The 15,064-nt window shown below is 39.9% G+C and overlaps 1 protein-coding gene across 6 annotated transcripts in view; it reads left to right on the top strand.

Moving 5' to 3' along the window:
• PDE1A (phosphodiesterase 1A) overlaps positions 1-15,064 on the top strand; it is a 395,418-nt gene that overhangs the window by 324,263 nt on the left and 56,091 nt on the right. For all 6 annotated transcript variants that reach the window (XM_086361397.1, XM_086361386.1, XM_086361376.1 and 3 more), the window contains 3 exons: positions 163-288; positions 6,409-6,510; positions 6,619-6,739. In XM_086361397.1, coding sequence (XP_086217523.1) covers positions 163-288; positions 6,409-6,510; positions 6,619-6,739 — 349 coding nt within the window. The remainder of the gene's footprint in view (positions 1-162; positions 289-6,408; positions 6,511-6,618; positions 6,740-15,064) is intronic.

Genomic DNA, 15,064 nt, shown 5'->3' with positions numbered 1-15,064 from the left:
TACAGTGTAAAACAAAAAGGAAACTAAGTACCTCTGTAAATTTAGGTGTTCAGTTATTGGATTTTTACTGATATTATTATGCCTTATGACTTGAGTATTGTTAATAGATACTCATGAGGTCTGAAGAAATCCTCTAGTAGGCATTTTGTTTTTATTTCTTAGGTCAGATGTTGCCATTTTGTATAATGATCGCTCTGTCCTTGAAAATCATCATGTGAGTGCAGCTTATCGCCTTATGCAAGAAGAAGAAATGAATGTCCTGATAAATTTATCCAAAGATGACTGGAGGTGAGTTTCAGAGGAAATATAGAGGAAATTTAATTTCAGGGAAAATGTTATGTGATTTAGCATGAAGAAAACAGATGAAAGGCAATCCTTTAATCACAAAACAAACTAAATTCCCCTTGACTGGAAGATTAGTACTGGAAGACTATTCAGGAACAAGGCTCTGTAGATGGAGCTGAACTATTTCAAGGCCAATTCAACATCTATATGCATCATAACCAATCCAAAAGACCACGTATCACATAACACCTTAAGATACATAATTACATACTCCTTGAAATGGTGCTAAAGTGCTTAGTCACTCAGTCGTGTCCAACTCTTTATGACCACATGAACTGTAGGCCTCCAGGCTGCTCTGCCCATGGACTTCTCCAGGCAAGAATTGTGGAGTGGGTAGCCATTCCCTTCTTTAGTGGATCTTCCTGATCTAGGGATTGAACCCGTGTCTCCTGCATTTCCTGCATTGCAGGCTGATTCTTTACCATCTGAGCCACCAGGAAAGCCCTCCTTGGAATGGAGTTCTGCTCAATTGTACCGATATGTGGTCTTACATTCATTCAGAATTTTTGTGTCTGATTCCTTCATATATTACTTTTCTGTACATGGATATGAGCTTTTCCAAAAAACAAAAACTCACCATTTGGGGAAAAAACTACAAGTATGCTAAAATGACCTAGATGCAGAGGGTAATCTTAAATATTGCTCCAAACCATCTGTATTATTAAAAAAAAATTTACATGAAAAGGTATTGCTTATTGCCATGCAGGAGAAAATAATAAGATATACCCCTCCCACTTAGCATACATTTCCTCTTTTTCTCTTGATCCTCTCTGGTCATCATTGTCCCCTTCATTTACTATAGGATTGCCAGATACATCAAATAAAAATAAAGGACATACAATTAAGTGTAAATTTCAGATAAACATAGAGATTTTTTAGCGTAAGTACATCTCTAGTTAGCTCTATGGTGGGGTTAATGGCGACCTCCTCTAAGAGGGCTTATGCTGTACCCAAGCCTGCTGCACCCAGAGCCCCTGTCCCTGTGGCAATCCACTGCTGACCTGTACCTCCACAGGAGATGATCAAACAGTTCTGTCTCAGTCTTTGTGGGGCCCCTGGGTCCTGGTGCACACAAGGTTTGTTTGAGCCCTCTGAACGTCCCTGGCAGGAACGGGGTTTGATTCTAAACTTGAATTCCCCTTCCTAACATCTTGCTGGGGCTTCTCCTTTGTCCTTGGACGTGGGGTATCTCCTCACAGCCACTCCAGCACCTACCATCTTACTGGGGTTTCTCTGACCGTGGACATGGGGTATCTCCTCATGACTGGTTCGGCGAAGTGCAGCCACCGCTCCTGATCTTGGACATGGGGTATCTCCTCTCCACACAAAACTGTGATCAACAGACTGAAAACATGCTCCTTAAGTTCCTTGGCTACATCCTTCAGGTTGCCCAGGACTAATTCCAGATCCTCCATGATGATCTTGATCTGTTCCTTCACCTTGGTTTTTTTGGGGTTCCAACAATATTAGAGGGCCTACAAAATCACTGCAGATGGTGACTGTAGCCATGAAATTAGAAGGCGCTTGCTCCTTGGAAGAAAAGTTATGACCAACCTAGACAGCATATTAAAAAGCAGAGACACTACTTTGCCAACAAAGGTCTGTCTAGTCAAGGCTATGGTTTTTCCAGTGGTCATGTATGGATGTGAAAGTTGGACTATAAAGAAAGCTGAGCACTGAAGAATTGATACTTTTGAACTGTTGTGTTGGAGAAGACTCTTGAGAGTCCCTTGGACTGCAAGGAGACCCAACCAGTCCATCCCAAAGGAGGTCAGTCCTGAATATTCATTGGAAGGACTGATGCTGAAGCTGAAACTCTAATACTTTGGCCACCTGATGCTAAGAGCTAACTCGTTGGAAAAGACCCTGATGCTGGGAAAGATTGAAGGCAGAAGGAGAAGGGGACGACAGAGGATGAGATAGTTGGATGGCATCACCGGCTCAATGGACATGAGTTTGAGTAAACTCCCGGAGTTGGTGATGGACAGGGAGGCCTGGCTTCCTGCAGTCCATGGAGTCGCAAAAAGTTGGCCATGACTGAGTGATTGAACTGAACTGACATCCCTAGTATTCTGTAACCTACTTATATTTTTTAAAAAGCCTTTATCTTTAACAAAGATCTCATTAAATCAGTTAACACGCTGAAAACAATCCAATTTCTGATGCAAACATCAAAGTTTTGTTTGTTTTATAATTTAAATCAAGCTAAAAGGAAATGTCCAAACAAGTAACCTGGGATTAAGATCTGCCTTAAAATAAAGAAATAAGAGGTTAATTTAGAGTTTAAAAGAGGCCCTAATTTCCCGTCGTTATTTTTTTCAAATATTCAAACTTTCTGGTATTTCAAGGCCAGAAAAAATATGGGCTCACTTTTACAGACATAGAAAAAGCTCTAATGTGGGAGGAAAGAGGCATTTTGTTTTGGGAACCCACTTCAGGTCTTACATTTCATTCCACAGGAAACATAGCCCAGTTGGGTCACCAACCTAGGAAGGATCTAATCATAAAAGGCACCACTGTTGGGTATGTGGAAAATAGAAAGGTAAGGGTAGAATCAGGTGCCGAGTTGGTTCCTAAGGTCCCAGAGATTGACTGTTTCCATCTAGAATATTAATTTATTTCTTCATCAGTGATTATCCTTCCCAGGGGTTATATTTGCATTATTAATTTTTGTTATTCCTTTGAATTAACCCTCTTCTTCTCTAAGTTGATTCTGTTGCTGTTTCAGTGTGATATTTTTCTGTTACACTCTTTTCTTTCACATCTTTATTATTTATTCTAATAGTTTGGTCCTGTAATATTTTATATTTTTGTACAGTAGCTTACTGTACAAAACAAGTAGCTTACTGTACAAAACATCCTAATTGAATGGTTTTATAATTTTTTTTTTTTTAGCCATGCCACACAGCTTATGGGATCATAATTCCCCCACGAGGGGTTGAACCTGTGACCCTGGCACGCTTGTACCAAGTCCTAACAACTGGACTGCCAGGAAATACCCAAATTTGTTTAACAAATACCATAATATTGTTACTGGGTCCAAGCTTGCTCTGTTTGCTGCACAACAGGCCAGTGAATCCTAGAGACGAGGTGTTGAGGCAAGGAAGAGACTTTAATCGGGGAGCAGTCAGACAGAGAAGATGGCAGGCTAGCACCTCAAAATAGCCATCTTATTGGTGTCTGGATGCCAGGGTTTTTTTATAGATTAAAGGTGAGGGGAGGTGAGAAATCAAAGGGAAAAGGCTATTAATGTTGCAAACATCTCCTAGAATGGCAAACCTCAGGCAGGGAATGTGTTCATTTCTTCCTTCCTGCCATCCACAGCTGGACAGGGTTGTGAACAGAGGCACTTGAGTTTAACAGTCAGGCAGAGGAGCAAGATTCTCTGAGGCAAACCACTCTGTATGAATATAATAACAAAAGCAACAAAAAGCAAATCAAAGAGACAGTTCCAACATGGAGTCAGAATTGGCTTCCTCCCTGAAGCAATATCACATGATTTATGAGTTGACTTATATATGATTGATGATACGGTAGAATTTAACAAATCCAACACTGTTTCCAAAAGCTATAAAAATGCATTTGCGAGTATAACCTTAATCCTATTTCACCAAGAATTAAAATATGGATAGCTTTTTAAAGACTTGTAGGTTTTCTGTTTGCATATCTATTTCTTCAAGTAACTTTAGTAACCATAAATGCAGCGATTTTTAAATTTTGGCAAGAAAAATTTATAAAGAATACATTTCCTTTGTGTACTAGTTTATTGATATATTATTAGTTGATTATTGATTACACCTAGCATTTACTGATTACTTTTACAAAACAGAATTCAACTGAGTAAATTTTAAAGATCTTACTGACTTTATCCAACAATTCATGAATTGGGCAAAATCCCATCTAGCAGATAAAAAGGAGCTCCTAATAACTACAAAATGGCAGAATTTTATAAGTAGAAACAGGCAAGACAAGAAAGTTATTCTAGCAAGGATCTGATTGTTTCAGGCAAAGTCAGCTTTTGTGGGGGTATAATAGGAGAAGGCAATGGCACCCCACTCCAGTACTCTTGCCTGGAAAATCCCGTGGATGGAGGACCCTGATAGGCTGCAGTCCATGGGGTCACTAAGAGTCAGGCAAGACTGAGTGACTTCACTTTCACTTTTCACTTTCATGCATTGGAGAAGGAAATGGCAACTCACTCCAGTGTTCTTGCCTGGAGAATCCCAGGGACGGGGGAGCCTGGTGAGCTGCCGTCTATGGGGTCGCACAGAGTCGGACACGACTGAAGCGACTTAGCAGCAGCAGCAGCAATAGGGGTCTGTCAGGCAGATTTCCTCCCTAGTGCTGACCAGATAATTGATTGGTTTAAGTTTTCACTCCTGGGGGAGGTTAAAACTATAAATTAGGTATTAAATCTTGGTTTGATGTGGGTTTAGCACAAATACTGCACTTTGGGTCTGTGTTTCTTTTTTCACATTACATCTGCAAACTACAATGTATTTATTAAGTCTTACAGATTTCATAAAGCTTTGCTCTCATTTTTCCTACTTAACATGAAGGTTTTGGTACAGTGGGTATTGTAGCATGGATATCTCATAATTTAGAAGAAAAAATGTAACTGAGAATAATTGTATTAACTTCTTTGATATCTGCCATTCCCTTAATATTTGGGTAGAAGTATATTCTAAGCAGGCTATCCAATATCATGAACAGTAAGTAATCAGAGTATTGTTTTCTCATTGCTGCCATCCTAAAAACCCAGATGAATTGAGCACCCATAATTTTCAGCAAGAATCTCCAATCTGTGTTGTTTTTCAAACAAATCATTCAATCATACCAACTTTAGGTAAAACATCTTTGACACAAGATCATAATTCAAGTTTGCCATACACTTGTAATATAGCTTACTCTACTGGCCACAGAATAAAAATAAAATATGATTTCCAGCATAAGTGACTTGTTTACCTATCTGTACTGAGCAAGCAATGAGTTGTAGAACATGCAAGGCTTTGCTGGGGTTACTCATCTCCTGCTTAGTGTGAGAATGATTTATTCATGCATAGGCTTTGTGATATGGTCACCATGTTTACAGTGTCTTGGTTATGATTTCAACAGTACCAAGAGCTCTGTCTATGATATGTAGGCTCAAGGTCCCCAGAGCTTAAACAGAGAATTCCCAGTCACTGATAGTCTTGATTTCCTGGAGGTCTTATGATAGAAACTTGGTACAATGCAGTGGTCCAACTGCCAGCTTTGGTAGTACTCCTCTTGCGGTTGAGTCTTATCTCTGCTATATACTAGCTGTGTGACTGGGCAAACAACTCAGTCCTCTTGGATTGGAAATAATAGTGCCCCTCACATAGAAAGCACTTAAAACACTGTCTGGATGGAATAAATATTGAATAATGGTGCTAGTTTTACTAATAGTAAATTCTTCCTTTAGAGTGGTTTTTCTCTAAAATTGGTTAGGATCCTTTCTGATATTAATTATTTCTAAAAGTAATATTTAGAAAGTATGAGTGGGGAAGGGTTGTGTATATGGGAGGGAAAGCATGCAGGTCTTTAAAAGGAGATGTTACATAGCATCATTCACAGATTGCTCTCCTGGCGACGTTCTAAAGCCAAACTTCTATAAGCTCTTTGATATTTAAAAATGTAGCATCTTTTCTGCTCATAGCATTAGAAAAAATAAAATGTAATTCTTTTTTTTTTAATTTTATTTTATTTTTAAACTTTACAATATTGTATTGCTTTTGCCAAATATCGAAATGAATCCGCTACAGGTATACATGTGTTCCCCATCCTGAACCCTCCTCCCTCCTCCCTCCCCATACCCTCCCTCTGGGTCGTCCCAGTGCACTAGCCCCAAGCATCCAGTATCGTGCATCGAACCTGGACTGGCAACTCGTTTCATACATGATATTATACATGTTTCAATGCCATTCTCCCAAATCTTCCCACCCTCTCCCTCTCCCACAGAGTCCATAAGACTCTTAATATTAAATGTTTCACTTGAGAACAAAGAAAAAAGGCCAAACTTTTCTGCTTTTGATGACTCCACAGGGATCTTCGGAACCTAGTGATTGAAATGGTGTTGTCTACAGACATGTCGGGTCACTTCCAGCAAATTAAAAATATAAGAAATAGTTTGCAGCAACCTGAAGGGTAGGTTATAATTTTGTTTTCATATTAAAGATCTGTGGGCTTGGACTTGGAAAAGACTGTGGTTGGTTATTTTGTGCTGATGATTAGAGCATGCCCTTGTTTTTACAGGCTTGACAAAGCCAAAACCATGTCCCTGATTCTCCATGCAGCAGACATCAGTCACCCAGCCAAATCCTGGAAGCTGCACCACCGATGGACCATGGCCCTAATGGAGGAGTTTTTCCTACAGGTGCCTCTTTCACGTTGTCTGGGCAAATGCTTTTGGCAATAGCGGCTGTGCATATTAACATGCATCTTATCTGTACAGAAGCCAGACCTTGTGATGTGACATTACCAACTGGCCACACCACATTCTTGGGACTTCAGGCAGAATTTATTAATCTCTCAGATAAACGTATTAAATAATCCTATGTAGTATTATACATGTTTTAAAGAGGGTCAAGTCTTGGATCTTAGATGCCAAGCTAAGAGAGAAGGAAATGAACAGATTAGAGTTGTTATCAAAAGGTAAAATGCTAGGGTTAGGGTTTTCAAAGACAGAAAATAGCTTTCATCATAAAAAGGGAAAGGGAGGATGTGTAACACTTCTGCATACATCTTTTTGTTTGGAATTTATTTACACATGCATAGCTTCAAGGATGGCTGAGAAATATAGTTTTTAGCTGGATGAACATGTACCTAACTGCAAGAAGCTATTGTTATGTGAAAAAGCAAGCCTGGATATTGTCAACAAAAAATTAATCAATAGCCAATATAAGAAAGAGATGGAAAATTTTATTTGAGTCAAACTGAGAATTATAATCTAGGAAAGTCTCTCAGAGAGTTCTGAGAACTGTTCTGAAGAGGTAAAGGGGGAGGACAGTGATTTTGGCAAGAGGGGTGCGTGTAATCAGGTACATGTCTCCACAGAAAGTTGCTGCTAGTCACTAGGAACAGACATCTTGGTTATGCTTTTCTAAGTATGGAAAGATACAAGAATCCGGGTTCATAAGAAATTTCTACTGAAAATATTTAACTGTCTAAGGGCCAGTTCTATCCGTTTCCCTAGAACAAAGTGCCTCATTCTCCTCTTCACTCTGAATTCCTTTTAGCGTGTGTTATAAATCAGCAACCACAGTGGCTAATGACTTCTTGTAGAACTGGATGGTGGGCAGTATTCTTTATTTTACAATCTCTTCCCTTTGTTGTTGCTGCTGCTGCTGCTGCTGCTAAGTCGCTTCAGTCATGTCCGACTCTGTGCGACCCCATAGATGGCAGCCCACCAGGCTCCCCCGTCCCTGGGATTCTCCAGGCAAGAACACTGGAGTGGGTTGCCATTTCCTTCTCCAATGCATGAAAGTGAAAAGTGAAAGTGAAGTCACTCAGTTGTGTCCGACCCTCAGCGACCCCATGGACTGCAGCCTTCCAGGCTTCTCCGTCCACGGGATTTTCCAGGCAAGAGTACTGGAGTGGTGTGCCATTGCCTTCTCCACCCTTCCCTTTAGGTCCTAATTTTGACTAAGATTTAGGAGACATTTCATGACCAGTTTGTCCCATGGTGCTAGGAATGCTCATTCCCATGTCAGGCAAGTGTTTCATTGATAACCCACTCAATATACTATTCCTGGACTGTACTCATTAACAGTGGCCGAAAACTTCTGGAACACTTGTCATACTATTCTGTTATAGTTCAGGAAAGGGTTTCATCTTGTTGCTTCTTCCAATACCTAGAGTTACACTTTTATAATCATTGATCCTATAGAACTGAGTATTTGATCAGTTGTTACAAGCTGCCTAATCATTAATTTTATTTGAGTCTCAGCCACACATTTGGTAACACAAGCATCAATAATCATGAAAAATCAGCAGAATACAAATGATAGGCCTAGTAACATTAATAAGTTTATGTGAGTACTTAAGAACTTCCGTTAGGTATGGTCCATATCTCCCCAGGTCACCTGACCAGTCTGTTGTGCACCAATCACTGTCTTTAAGGGAAATGATGTATTGGCATTGTACATAAAGTTCATCAAAGACGGCTGCACATACAAAGCAAGCAGTGGGTCATCTTGACTCCTTGTGACGTTGAAAAAGTTATGTTATTTTCTGAGGAGGGACATGGCTGGTGCCAGAAGGAAAAAAATTCATCTTTATGATTAAGCAGGTATTTCTGCCCCTGGTGAGGTTTGGTTAATGCCTAATGCATGTGTACAATGGACACTTGAGGGGAGGGAAAAGGCCCAAATGGGCAGCAAGAAATTATGTTTAAATTTTCCTTGTATTGCCTTGAAATGTGAATTTTCACTTCATCAACATGGAGAATGACCAGCGTTCTCTACAACATGCATACATGTTCTTTCCTCTATGGCGTCCCTCTTCTGTCTCTACTCCCACTTGGGGTTCTAGAGTATAATGCGTCAGGTAACTCAGGAACTTTCTACACTTACAATTATAATTTTATTATAAAGACTACAACTCAGAACAGCCAAATAAAGATGTATAAAGGGCAAGGTTTGGAAGGGCCCCAGACATGGGACTTCCATGCTCTCTCCCCATAGAGACAGGGTATGCCACCTTCCTAGTACAGTGTGATCACCAGCCAACATGTGCTGCTCAGCTTTGGGGTCAGGAGTTTTTATGGGGGGCTCATATCATAGACATGATTGATTAAGTCATTGGCCAATATAAGGGAAGTCAATCTCCAGCCCTCCTTTCATACCAGGAGAGCAGGCTGCCCCAGTATTCCAGGCCTCTAATCCTGTGGTTATTCTCTCTGGTGACCAGCTCCATCCTGAAGCAATCTATGGGGCCTCGACCATGACTCAGACAATTGTTTTATTTTTATTTATTTATTTGACTGGGCCAAGTCTTCGTTGCAGCATGTGGGATCTCCCTTGTGTCACGTGGAATCTTTTGTAGTGGTGCGTGGACTCCAGTTGTGATGCATGTAGAAGGGCCCATTTTTCAGAAGGAATGAAGGAGAGTAATTAGATGAGCTAACTCCCTTAAGTAAGTTGTTTCAAGAAGGCCAAACTAGTGCATCTTCCTCTCCTTTCACAATTAAATTTCCCTAGAGAATTAGTGATCCCTCAAATTCTACCCTCAGTCTTAGAGTGCCCTTCATGCCTGTGGTCAGGAGCTTGCTATGTGCTTGCTGCAGATGTTGCTTCTGAGATTAAAAGCACTTTGGTGAAAGAGGTTTCTCAAGATACCTGTACTTCACCCTTTTTTAATCTTCTTCATTACTTTAAAACTATAGAAATTATTTTGGCTTCAGAGAAAATGCAGAAGTGAAACAAGAAAAATGTGCCATCAAATCACTGGGTTTGACATCTTGTTGACAGCTGTCAGAGCATTTCACTCTGTTAAGGAAGAGTTAAAATAATTAGACATAATTCACTTATTTTATTGTGCTTTGCAGATACTACTTTTTTTGTTTGGTTTTACAAATTGAAAGTTTGTGGCAATCCTGCATACAGCAGGTCATCGTGACATTTTTCTGACAGCGTTTGTTTACCTCATGTCTTTATGTCAGGTTTTGGTAATTCTCACAGTCTTTCATGTTTTTAATTTTTTATTGTTATATATATTTGTTGAGGTTTCTCTGGTGGCTCAGTGGTAAAAAACTCACCTGCCAATGCAGGAGATAGAGTCTCAATCCCTGGGTTGGAAAGATCCCCTGGAGAAGGAAATGGCAACCCACTCCAAGATTCTTGCCTGGGAAATCTCATGGACAGAAGGAGCCTGGCAGGCTACAGTCCATGGGGTTGCAAAAGAGTCAGACACGACTCAGCAACTAAACAATAACTCAGTGGCTAAATATAACAATGTATTTGTTATATATATTTTCACTATTACTATATGTGTTATTATTATATATATTTGTTATATGTATTATATGATCAGTGACCTTTGATGTTACTATTGTAATCATTTCGGGGTGCCACAAACCACTTCTATGTAAGAAGGTGATATTAATTGATAAATGTTGTTTGTGTTCTGACCACTCACTGACTAGCTGGCCATTCCCCTGTCTCTCTCCTTCTCCTTGGGCTTCCCTATTCCCTGAGACAGGACAATATTGGAATTAGACAAATTAACATCTTATAATGGCCTCAAAGTGTTCACAGGAAAGGAAGAGTTGCATATCTCTCACTTTAAATCAAAAGCTAGAAATGATTAAGCTTAATAGAATATATGTGTTAGTCACTCAGTCATGTCTGACTCTTTGCGACCCCCACGGACTATAGCCTGCCAGGCTCCCTTGTCCATGGAATTCTCCAGGCAAGAATACTAGAGATTCCCTTCTCCAGGGGATCTTCCCAACCCAGGGATTGAACCCAGGTCTCCCATACTACAGGAAGATTCTTTACCATCTGAGCCATCTGGGAAGCCCAGCTTAATAGAAAAGGCACATCAGAAGCTGAGATGAGCTGAAAGCTGGGCCTCTTTTGCAGATTAGCCAAGTTGTGGATGCAAATAAAAAGTTCTTGAAGAAAATTAAAAGTGCTACTGCAGTGAACACATGAATGATGAGAAAGCAAAATAGTACTGATATGGAGATGATATATTATTGATATGGAGAAAGTTTTAGTGGTCTAATTAGATCAAAAAAGCCACAACATTCCCTCAAGCCAAAGCCTAATCCAGAGTAAGGCTCTAACTCTTTTCAAATCTGTGAAGCCTGAGAGGGGAGGAAGCTACAGAAGAAACGCTCGAAGCTAGCAGAGGCTGGTTCCTGAGGTTAAAGGAAAGAAGCCATCTCTATAACATAAAAGTGTAAAGTGAAGCAGTAAGTGCTTCAAGATACCCAGAAAATCTAAGTAAGACAATCAGGAAGGTTGCTTCATTAAACAACAGATTTTCAGTGTAAGGAAACAGCTTTCTATGGGAAGAAGATGACATCTAGGACTTTCATAGCTAAAGAGGAAGTACATGACTGGCTTCAAAGCTTCAAAGGCTGACTCACTTGTTAGGGGCTAATGCCATTGGTGACTTAAAGTTGAAGCCATGGCTCACTTACTGTTCTGAAAATCCATAGGGCCCTTAGTGTTAGTTGCTCAGTTGTATCCATCTCTTTGCAACCCCATGGACTGTAACCTGCCAGGCTCCTCCGTCCATGAGATTTTCCAGGCAAGAATACTGGAGTATTCCAGTATTCCTTTTCCAGAGGATCTTCCCAACCTAGGTATCAAACCTGGATCTCCCACATTGCAGGCAGACTCTTTACCATCTGAGCCACCAGGGAAGCCCTTAAGAATTATGCTAAGTTTGTCCTACCTGTACTCTATAAATGGAACAATAAAGCCTGAATGACAGCACATCTATTGACAATATGCTTTACTGAATATTTTAAGGCCATTGCTGAGACCCATTGCTCAGGAAAAGATTCCTTTTAAATTATTACTGTTTGTTGGCAATGCACCGGTTATCTGAGAGCTTTGATGGAGATGTGCAAGATAATGTTGCTTTCATGCCTGTTAACACAACATCCATTCTGCAGCCATGGATCAAGGAATAATTTCCACTTTCAAGTCTTACTATGTAAGAATTATATTTCATAAAACTATATCTGCCATAGATAGTGATTCCTCTGATGGATCTGAGCAAAGCACTTGAAAAGCTTCTGGAAATAATTCACTATTCCAGATGTCATTAAGAACATTTGTTATTCATATAAAAAGTCAAGATACTGATATTAACAGGAGCTTAATAAAAGTTGATTCTAACCCTCAGGGATGATTTGAAGAAGTTCAAGACTTCAGTAGAGGAAGTAACTGTAGATGTGGAAATAACAGGAAAGTTAGAATTAGATGTGAAGCCTGAAAATGTGACTGAATTGCTGCAATATCATAATAAGACTTTAATTCATGAGTTGCTTCTGAAGGATGAGCAAAAAAAAGTGATTTCTTGATATGGAAACTATTCATGGCAAAGATGCTGTGAAAATTGTTGAAATGACAACAGAGGATTTAGAATATTATGTTAAGTTTATAATAGTTGATAAAGCAGTGGCAGAGTTTGAGAGGGTTGACTTCAATTTTGAAAGAATTCTGCTGTGGGTAAAATGCTGTCAAACACCACCACATGTTACAGAGATACGACTCATGAAAGGAAGAGTCAATTGATGTGCCACATTCATTGTGTTCTTATTTTAAGAAATGGCACAGCCACCCCCAACCTTTAGCAACTACCACCCTGATCAGTAAGCAGCCATCAGTACTCAAAACTCTCCACTAGCAAAAAGATTACAATTCACTGAAGACTCAGATGATGGCTAAAATTTCTATCAATAAAGTATTTTTAAATTAAGCTATGTATATTGCTTTTTAGGCATAATGTAAGTACACAATTATTAGACTACATTAGACTACAGTATGATATAAACATAACTTTTATATACACTAGGAAACAAAAAAAACTCGTAGCTCACTTTATTACAATGCTTGCTTTGCGCTAGGAAACATAAAAACTCATATAGCTCACTTTATTACAGTGCTTGCTTTATTTTGGTGGTCTGAAACCCAACCTAGAATATCTCCAAGGTACGTGTATTAGTTCTTTGTTATGCCTTTCAAAGAAGAAAGTCCAACAACCCCCAAGGAAATTGCTATCAGGCCTGAGCACATCGGGCTACTTGAGTTTCCAAGTTGATGGAAGCACTTTCTCAACCTCTACCTACAGGCTCATCTCCAAGAAAAGATGCATTGATTCAGGGGCACAACTAAGTTGTTGGCTAAATAATTGAGTTTAGTGGTCTCTGTTCTGCTCTATTCAGTCGCTAAGTCAAGTCCAACTCTTTGCAACCCCAGGGACTACAGCATGCCAGGCTTCCCTGTCCTCACTAGCTCCTAGAGTTTGATCAAATTCACATCCATTGAGTCTGTGATGCTATCTAACCATCTCATCCTCTGCTGCCCTCTTCTCCTCCAGCCCTTCATCCTTCCCAGCATTAGGGTCTTTTCCAATGAGTCAGCTCTTCACATCAGGTAGCCAAAATTAGGAGTTTCAGCATTAGTCCTTCCAATGAATATTTGGGACTGATTTCCTTTGGAAAGATTGGTTTGGTCTCCTTGCTGTCCAAGGGACTCTCAGGAGTGTTCTCCAGCACCATAACACAAAAGCATCCGTTCTTTGGTGCTCAGCCTTCTTTATGGTCCAATTCTACATCAGTACATGTCTACTAGAAAAACCATAACTTTGACTATATAGACCTTTGCCAGTAAAGTGCTATATAGACCTTTGCCAGTAAAGTGATATCTCTGTTTTTTAAGATGCTGTCTAGGTTTGTGATAACTTTCTTTCCAAGGAGGAAGCATCTTTTAATTTCATGGCTCCAATCACTGTTTGCAATAATTTTGGAGCCCAAGAAAATAAAATCTGTCACTATTTCCACTTTTCCCCCTTCTATTTGCCATGAAGTGATGGGACCAGATGCTATAATCTTAGTTTTTTGAATGTTGAGTTTTAAGCCAGCTTTTTCACTCTCCTCTTTCACCCTTATCAGGAGGTTCTTTCATTCCTCTTCATTTTCTGCCGTTAGGGTGGTATAATATGAATATCTGAGGTCATTGATATTTATCCCAGAAATCTTGATTCCAGCTTGTGATTCATTCAGCTTGGCATTTTGCATGATATGCTCTGCACACCTAGGGCTTCCCAGGTAGCACAGGGGTAAAGAATCTGCCTGCCAATGCAAGAGATGCTGGTTCAGTCCCTGAGTCAGAAAGATCCCCTGGGGGAGGGCATGGAAACCCACTCCAGTACTCCTGCTGGAAAATTCCATGGACAGAGGAATCTGGCAGGCTACAGTCCATAGCGTCACAAAAAGTCGGACATGACTGATCACTTACATATACACTCTGCATGTAAGTTAAATATACAAGGTGACAACATACAGCCTTGTTGTACTCCTTTCCCAATTTTGAGCCTCTCCGTTGTTCCATGTCGAGTTCTAACTGTTGCTTCTTGGTCTACATACAGGTTTCTCAGGAAGCAAGTAAGGTGGACTCATATTCCCACCACTTTAAGAATATTTCACAGTTGTGATCCACACAGTCAAAGACTTTAGTGTAGCAAATGAAGCAGAAGTAGATTTTTTTCTGGAATTCGCCTGCCTTCACCATGATCTGACGAATGTCGGCAATTTGACCTCAGTTCTTCTGCCTTTTCTAAACCCAGCTTGTACATCTGGAAGTCCTCAGTTCATGTACTGCAAAAGCCTAGCTTGAATGATTTTGCGCGTAACCTTGCTAGCATGTGAAACGAATGCGATTGTGCAGTAGTTTGAACATCCTTCAGCATTGCCCTTCTTTGGGACTGGAATGAAAACTGACTTTTTCCAGCCTTTTGGCCATTGCTGATATTTCCAAATTTGCTGATATATTGAGTGCAACACTTTAACAGCATTATCTTTTAGGATTTTAATGGCCTAGGGACCTAAAATTTTGCATCAGTCACTTGTCTGATTCAAGGCATCAGAATATACATGTATTCAGTAAGTTTTTTTATTTTTAAAAGTATTTTTTGGCCTTCTATGGTTAGCATCCTCAAATGAAAGCACAACCTCCAGAAA

The sequence above is a fragment of the Bos grunniens genome, chromosome 2, assembly GCF_055505025.1.
Source record: "Bos grunniens cultivar Pamir isolate PY7600 chromosome 2, Bosgru_T2T1.0, whole genome shotgun sequence".
Classification (NCBI taxonomy): Eukaryota; Metazoa; Chordata; class Mammalia; order Artiodactyla; family Bovidae; genus Bos; species Bos grunniens.
Note: the sequence above shows the minus strand (reverse complement) of the source record. Positions and strands in the feature narration are given on the sequence as shown.